At 43.5% G+C, this 9,106-nt stretch overlaps 1 protein-coding gene across 1 annotated transcript in view; it reads right to left on the reverse strand.

The window, feature by feature from the left end:
* The window catches only part of LOC142244574 (platelet endothelial cell adhesion molecule-like), a 108,880-nt gene extending 101,085 nt beyond the window's left edge, over positions 1 to 7,795 (reverse strand). Inside the window, exon 1 of the mRNA XM_075316862.1 lies at positions 7,707 to 7,795. Within this exon, the coding sequence (XP_075172977.1) occupies positions 7,707 to 7,731 (25 nt within the window). The 5' untranslated portion in view covers positions 7,732 to 7,795. The remainder of the gene's footprint in view (positions 1 to 7,706) is intronic.
* Positions 7,796 to 9,106: the final 1,311 nt, after the last annotated feature.

The raw sequence follows: 9,106 nt of genomic DNA on the forward strand, positions 1-9,106 counted from the left end.
TAGCTTGTTCCAGTAGTTTATTCAATCTTGTATATACATACAGTTAGGTCCAGAAATATTTGGACAGTGACACAATTTTCGCGAGTTGGGCTCTGCATGCCACCACATTGGATTTGAAATGAAATCTCGACAACAGAATTCAAGTGCAGATTGTAACGTTTAATTTGAAGGTTTGAACAAAAATATCTGATAGAAATTGTAGGAATTGTACACATTTCTTTACAAACACTCCACATTTTAGGAGGTCAAAAGTAATTGGACAAATAAACCAAACCCAAACAAAATATTTTCATTTTCAATATTTTGTTGCGAATCCTTTGGAGGCAATCACTGCCTTAAGTCTGGAACCCATGGACATCACCAAACGCTGGGTTTCCTCCTTCTTAATGCTTTGCCAGGCCTTTACAGCCGCAGCCTTCAGGTCTTGCTTGTTTGTGGGTCTTTCCGTCTTAAGTCTGGATTTGAGCAAGTGAAATGCATGCTCAATTGGGTTAAGATCTGGTGATTGACTTGGCCATTGCAGAAGGTTCCACTTTTTTGCACTCATGAACTCCTGGGTAGCTTTGGCTGTATGCTTGGGGTCATTGTCCATCTGTACTATGAAGCGCCGTCCGATCAACTTTGCGGCATTTGGCTGAATCTGGGCTGAAAGTATATCCCGGTACACTTCAGAATTCATCCGGCTACTCTTGTCTGCTGTTATGTCATCAATAAACACAAGTGACCCAGTGCCATTGAAAGCCATGCATGCCCATGCCATCATGTTGCCTCCACCATGTTTTACAGAGGATGTGGTGTGCCTTGGATCATGTGCCGTTCCCTTTCTTCTCCAAACTTTTTTCTTCCCATCATTCTGGTACAGGTTGATCTTGGTCTCATCTGTCCATAGAATACTTTTCCAGAACTGAGCTGGCTTCATGAGGTGCTTTTCAGCAAATTTAACTCTGGCCTGTCTATTTTTGGAATTGATGAATGGTTTGCATCTAGATGTGAACCCTTTGTATTTACTTTCATGGAGTCTTCTCTTTACTGTTGACTTAGAGACAGATACACCTACTTCACTGAGAGTGTTCTGGACTTCAGTTGATGTTGTGAATGGGTTCTTCTTCACCAAAGAAAGTATGCGGCGATCATCCACCACTGTTGTCATCCGTGGACGCCCAGGCCTTTTTGAGTTCCCAAGCTCACCAGTCAATTCCTTTTTTCTCAGAATGTACCCGACTGTTGATTTTGCTACTCCAAGCATGTCTGCTATCTCTCTGATGGATTTTTTCTTTTTTTTCAGCCTCAGGATGTTCTGCTTCACCTCAATTGAGAGTTCCTTAGACCACATGTTGTCTGGTCACAGCAACAGCTTCCAAATGCAAAACCACACACCTGTAATCAACCACAGACCTTTTAACTACTTCATTGATTACAGGTTAACGAGGGAGACGCCTTCAGAGTTAATTGCAGCCCTTAGAGTCCCTTGTCCAATTACTTTTGGTCCCTTTAAAAAGAGGAGGCTATGCATTACAGAGCTATGATTCCTAAACCCTTTCTCCGATTTGGATGTGAAAACTCTCATATTGCAGCTGGGAGTGTGCACTTTCAGCCCATATTATATATATAATTGTATTTCTGAACATGTTTTTGTAAACAGCTAAAATAACAAAACTTGTGTTACTGTCCAAATATTTCTGGACCTAACTGTATCCTCTCTGAAATACTAATCATGTCGACTTGTGTTAGATTTAATTCCTGCTATTTTTTTTAAACTATTTATGACTAGGGATAGCTAAGAGTCTGACCACATCATCCTCACCCTGATCCTCCTTCTTAACATAATAATAATAATAATAATATTTATTCATTTATATAGCACTATTAATTCCACAGCGCTTTACATACAATGGCAACACTGGGGCTCACAATCTAGGTTCCCCATGAGTATGTTTTTGGAGTGTGGGAGGAAACTGAAGTACCCTGAGGAAACCCACTCAAACACAGGGAGAACATACAAACTCCTTGCAGATGATGTCCTTAGTCGGATTTGAACCCAGGACCTCAGCGCTGCAAGACTGCAGTGCTAACCACTGAGCCACCATGCTGCCCCACACATAAAGATGCTTACCCATTACCCTGCATGTAGGAGTCACAAGCTGCACTGAAATCTGCTAACTACTTTTCTACTCTTGATCTCACTAGTGGGTATTGGCAGGTCTCCGTAGCAGAATAAGACCGGGAGAAGATTGCATTTGCAACACCAATGGGCCTGTGTGAATTCAAGAGCATGCCATTTGGACTCTGCAATGTACCTGGAACATTCCAAAGATTGATGGAATGCTGCTTGGGACACCGCAACTTTGAGACCGTGCTGCTCTACTTGGATGATGTTATCGTGTATTCAAAACCTATTAGGAACACCTGAAACATCTGGCAGAGGTATTTGAAGCATTGTCCAAATATGGAATGAAGTTGAAGACATCAAAATGCCATTTGCTGAAACCAAAGGTTCAGTATCTTGGGCATGTGGTCAGTACTGAGGGAGTGGCACCAGATCCAGAAAAGATCACCGTCATCAAAAACTGTCCCAGATTGACCACCGTCAAAGAGGTACGTTGGTTCCTAGGTCTGGTAGGATAATACAGAAGGTTTATCAAGGATTATACGAAGATGGCAGCACCTTTGCAAGAACTCCTGGTAGGCCAAGCAAAGAAGGGCAAGACTTCTGGTCCTCCATTTGAATGGAGTGAAGGAGGAAAAAACTCCTTCAGACAGATGAAGTGGGCCCTGATGGGTGACAAAATTCTGGCCTATCCTGACTACAACTTACCGTTCATGTTATACACTGATGCCAGCAACGTGGGATTGGGAGCTGTGCTATCTCAAGTGCAGAAGGGCAAAGAACGTGTGATTGCCTATGCAAGCAGGAAGCTCCGTCCTACCGAGAGGAATCCAGAGAATTACAGCTCCTTCAAGTTAGAGTTCCTGGCCTTGGTCTGGGCTATCACTGAACAGTTGAAGCATTATCTGGCGGCTGCCAAGTTCACAGTCTTCACAGACAATAACCCTCTGACCCACCTGGATACTGTGAAGCTGGGTGCCCTAGAGCAACGTTGGATGGCCTGCTTGTCAAACTATGACTTCACCATCAAGTATCGGGCTGGTCGCAAGAATACCAATGCGGATGTGTTGTCAAGGATGCCTCACTTGCCAGATGCGGAAGAAGATGTGAATGAGCTAGAAGAGATAGAGCTACCAGCTTTTCACTGCCACAGTGCATCCCAATATCAACAATCTTGCATCAACTGTAAGTAAGCGGTGCTAAACCCATTACCTCACCATGGGTGGAGGAAACACAAGACGATGACCCAGCAGTTAGCCTGATTAAAGAACTGATAACCCAACCAGGCTCATGCCTGAGCCCGGATGCTCCACTCAAAGCGCAACATCTCTGGAAAGAGAGGAGTAGGCTGTTCATCTATCAAGGCAAGTTGTGTAGAAGTGTTATCAACCCTAAAACCCATGAGAAAGTGTGGCAAGTGGTGGTACCCAAGAGAGATGTCCAGATAGATAGATTCTATTGGGTTGGCATGAGAACATCCACAGAGAAATGGTGTAGAAATTGTGGTCCCTGCAACCTAAGAAGAAAAGATCGTGACAGCTAAAGGGCAACGCTGCAACCAATTGTCACCAAACAGCCATTAGAACTTGTGGCTCTGGATCATGTAAAATTAACACCCAGTAGAAAGGGCTACACATATGCTCTTACAATGGTGGACCACTATTCCAGGTTCCTAGTGGTTGTTCCAGTAAAAGACTTAACAGCTCAAACAGCAGCAAGAACTTTCCAAGCCTACTTTTGCAGACCACACGGAAACCCAGAACAGGTTTTAACAGATCAAGGTCCTGCATTTGAAGCTGACGTATTCCAAGAGTTTTGTAACTTATATGGATGTAAAAAAATCCGTACCACGCCTTATCATCCACAGAACAACAGCATGTGTCAGAAGATGAACCAGGTAGTCACTGACCTGTTAAAAACTTTACCATTGGAAGAAAAAAACATGTGGCCAGAAAAGTTACCTGACTGAGTGGACATGTACAACACCATTCCTGTAAGTTCCACCAACTGTACACCAGCATACCTCATGAGAGCAAGACCTAGAAGATTACCAGTTGACTTAGAAATGGGAATTGTAGTTCCTGAAGTCAATTCACCAGATGCTGAGTGGGACTCTAATCGTGAAGCACAATACAGAAAAGTACAAGAATGTGTAGAAAGAAGTTTAAACCAAAGAAGAGAAAAACAAGAAAACGATTACAACAGAAATGTGTAAGCTGTTTCATTAACACCTGGAGAAATAGTTCTAAAAAGAAAAAGAAGAGTTCAGAAACTTGTGATCACTGGCAAGCAGAACCCTACACTGTACTATCCTCCAATTTTGATAATAAGAAGACTTGCTTGATCAGTAAAGATGAAGGAAAAACACCAGCAACAGTCTCGAGATCATCTAAAGAAATGTCCATAACAGTTGAAATCTAATGAAGAAATTCCCTGTATACTTCAAGAAAAGGAAAAGAAAGAGAAGATCATACATACAGTACTTGGATACTTTCCTGAAAATTGTCCTCAGTACAATGGAGCCATTATAGTACCAGCACTTACTTTCCCACAACCAGCAGAAGAACAGGAAAGAATAGAGGAACCAGTTCAAGTTCCAGAAGAACCACCTGTTGTAGCAGAACCACAAGAACCTGCAATCGGTGAACCTGTCAATCCTGCAGAGAGATTAAGGAATCGCAGACAATTACCCAGTCTGCCTAGCACACATATGTCTACCAAGGGTACAGACACCAGAGTACAAAAGGGACAAGCTGAGACACTTGAGTTACGTAGGTCAAATCGTAGCACCTTTGATCAGCCCCCGCTCAGGTACAGAGAGTGTCAAAATGGAGTGTAACAAGGTATCCTTATGTATATAGATTGTAAATAATAGTGTATAGATTGATGTTGCTTTAACCTGGTTTTGAGAATTTTGATAAAAATGAACCACCAGCTACTGGATTGGTAGTAGAAAAAACATGCCTTGTAAATATTTGCACCAGTTGTGCACACTACCAGAGTAATACTGCAGCAAAGTCTTTCGAAGAGGACCTGTGTTCTGCAACAAAGTCTTTCGAAGAGGACCAGTATTCTGCAGCAAAGTCTTTTGAATAGGACCTTTATTTTGCAACAAAAGTGTTGGGAGAGGAGAGGTTGCAGGAAGGGTCTGTGGAAGAGGCTGCCAAGACCCGGTCGTCATAGCAACCGGCAACATACCTCCCAGGGACCCGAGGTTGTGGGTGGCAAAAGGGGTGCCTCATGTATATATGTTTCAGTTATAGAAATGTTTAAGAAAACTGCCTTCCTTGTATGGGAAGAAAGTTTCAATTTTTTCTTGCAAAATTAAAAAAAACTGCATAATTTGTAGTTTATGCTTGCAGCGCGATGACGTGCTTGGATTTACCAAGGGAGAATGTGGCACCTCTGACTGTCAGGGGCCGCAGGGCACTACATCAAACCCCGAATTCCTGGAAGACCAGTGCTGGTAAAGACCACAACACACACACACACACACAAAACCATGCCCTTTTCCCAGACTGGGTAACAGGCTAGAGATGGACTTGACGTGTGGTCACCTATAGGCTGGGACGCATCTAATCCACTTGTCAGAAACCTGGGAGGAAGAGGGGCTAGTAAGTGAAGTGGACGGACGACGGACATCTTGTCAGAGAGAGATGATCAGACACCAAGTCAGTCAGACGTTGACGTGCTGACCGAAAGTGTGAAGTGACTATTGAGTAAAATACGGTTGCCAGGGAGAGTACGGTGAAGTACTCACTGGACCAAAAACCGACGGGGTACAGAGCCCAGAGAGATGCTTTAGGCTCACCTGATAACAATCTGAACGGTGAGGGGACCATCAAGGACCTTACCGATGTTAGTGCCCTGGGCACAGCAGCAGATAGGGAACCTGGGAACGGGGACAGAGGTCCGACCCAAGAGAGGTTCAAGCTGCCTGCCATACGGGCCCAGACGGAGATAACAGGAGGAGGTCCCCAAAAATGCTCCAAGCCACGGGGACCCACCGACTACTACAGGGTGCATGGAGGTGAAGCTCACCAATTCACTACAAAAGCACTGGAACAAAAGGAATACCGGATTGGTAAAGACCAGCACAAACTGGGTAGCAGCAACTCCAAAGTAGTGAGTAAAGCCACATGTTAAACCGGCCCTGTGTTGTCTGAATTCTTCCTACATGTCTGCACTTATATACCCCTACAACCATCATCCTCCCCTGTGGCCTAGCTCTACATGCGGAGATCCATCACCTCTAAGCTGCCCAATACCACCAGCCCCAGCAGTGAAAGACTTTGCAGTGGCGGCTGGCGGCTTTCCCTATATAGCCGCATACCGCAAGTGGAGTCAGGAAAAACTCTTTATTTTATTTTTCCCTTGTACAAATGCCCCATTTAAGCAATCCCCAGTGTCATGGAACTGGGCAACGGCCACCCAGTGAACTATCCCAGTAAATATACTGCCCCAAAACCCTGGGGTGCATCACATCCATTCCATTTGAGCACTGTTTCCAATCAATTCAGAGATTTTCATGCTCCCCCAGACGTCCTGGGTAGGGTCTTTCGAAAAAATGCTCCAGTTTTTCCCATTGACTTCCATTATACTCGTTAGTCGAGACAAGCCCATAATCTTTCCGATTTGCTCCCTTCAAGCAACCTAGTACCCAAGCATTTTAGTACTCACTCATCACTAATTTTTATCATTGTATAGTATTGCCATGAATTCGTCTTCCCTCCAGTTTTTGTAGTATTGGGCCATTATGTTTTTGGTAAAGTTATATTACATCTCTGTTAATAATACCCCATAGGAGCTCCTGCAGAAATTAATCTTTTGAGAGGCTTCCCTCATAATGCAAGCTTGTCTATATATATAGTAATTCTGACATAAAAAAGTTAATATATGGAAATCTTTCACAACCTCTCATAATAAGAGATCACCTGTAAACTATAGGAGTGTTGATGGTATAGGTGCCATAAACAATATACTAAAGGGGGAATTATTATATTGCTTTAGCACACTTTGTTACATTTCCTTTCAGGTAGTGTTCCCTTGATGAGTTTTTGACCATCACTGACATTATCGGTTTTATATACTTCATATATATTGCATATGTTTATAAAACATACAAAACACCTAAAAGAACATTGGAAATCTAGTGCTCATACCTCATTTTCCACTATAAGAAAGGCAGATATCCAGCATCAAGGAGAGCAGTATATTAAAACTTGCTTTTATTTAGACGAGTAAAAACAGAATGTAGTCCAGTAAGCACAGAGGCACAAGTTTTAAGCGTGTAAACCAACGCGTTTCGACCAGAGCGTCTTATTCATGGCATAAGCCATGGCATGGCTTAAAACTTGTGCCTCTGTGCTTACTGGACTACATTCTGTTTTTACTCGTCTAAATAAAAGCAAGTTTTAATATACTGCTCTCCTTGATGCTGGATATCTGCCTTTCTTGAAGTTGTCTTTCCGCCCAGGCCTGGGCGTTCCCTGCATCGGTTGGAGTCTGAGAGTGAAGAGGGGTGAGCTGACTATAGTTTTTTGTTCATTTTCCACTATGCTGCATTAAAACACATATAGAGAAAGTGAATATTACTTACCAAATCCTAAAATCCTTGTCATCATCAATTGTCAGTATCATTGAATGTGTAAAACAGAAGAGATGCTAATAAAATGACAGAATATGTACAGAAGCGAGAATGTGTAAGAAATGGTTTATGCATTAGTTTTAAATAGGTTCAAATGGGTGAAACTAAGAGACAGGAAAGAGAACTACTGATGTGGTCATTGTGTTAGAAGTATGAAACTTGTAGCAGACTAAATACATTCGTTGTTTGCTCTTTAGTTTATTATTTGAACGGATTATTGAACAACTCAGATATTTGATTAATTTTAAAATCAGTAATTTACCTAATATGTGTACCTAATCAGGGAGAGACTCAGGTTCAAGACTGTATTGTGCAAGAACAATATTTGGGCGCATTTCTGATTAATAGCTCATCAAGATGCACAATTCCACCTACTTTGGAGGCAGAAATGGCCCCCTTACCTCTTTGGCCCCAGTTAGGCTACACAAGTTACACCAATGATATGTCTACCCCTGTATCTTATATCATATCTCTGTCACAAGTGTGGCACGGCCTGATGTGAATATAAAGTGCTGGAGAGGGGCATTCGTGGGCGAGGGTTGTGGACCCCAACCCAGCCTGGCACAATACAGACATGGGGGGGGCAGAGTGGAGGGAGTGGTAGGTGGTGTGGAGGTAATACCATTCAGCTACTGTTCATCTAAGTCCTGTTCACTTCTATGGGACTTGTGCCCTGCTCGGTCACGAATGGGACAGATACCTAGTAACACTTACATCACTTTACTAAGTAATTTGCTGGCAGACAATTTCTAACTCTTTACAGCAGACTTGTCATCATCATCTTTCAGGTTCCCCAACTTCAGTATCTGGCTTGGCTCTGCAGGGATGGTCGTAATGGGGCGTCTTAACCTCCCGCTTCGGACCCACTTCGCCATTATGGTGGTGGGACATTCAGCTTGGCTAACGGACAGATGGACCCACTTACCCTCCTGCCGCAACTGCTTTCCCAAAGGTACCGGCAGATAACGCCTCAGGTAGGGGTGCCCCAATTTCTCCTTACGTCTCCATGACACACTGGACTTATATCCTTCTGCAGTAGAGCCCCTTCTGACAACTTTGCATCTCTTCCTTCTTTGCTTCTGACTTGTCTCTGTTCTTCTCACTATCACCTCCACCCTTTACACTCCACTCTGCTCTTTTGTCCCTCCTGGACTTCTGTTTCTTGTTCTGCATGCTATACCATCATTTCCCTATCTGAGCTAGCCTGCACAGCTCCTGACTTATATCCCCCTCCAATCATGGGGACTATCCCTCCCTGTTTAACTCTTGCTGCTCTGTCATCTCCCCAGGGCCGCCATCAGGACATTACTACTGTAACTGGTGTACCGGACCCCGTGAAGAGAGGGGGCCTG

Source organism: Anomaloglossus baeobatrachus, chromosome 1 (assembly GCF_048569485.1).
Source record: "Anomaloglossus baeobatrachus isolate aAnoBae1 chromosome 1, aAnoBae1.hap1, whole genome shotgun sequence".
NCBI lineage: Eukaryota > Metazoa > Chordata > Amphibia > Anura > Aromobatidae > Anomaloglossus > Anomaloglossus baeobatrachus.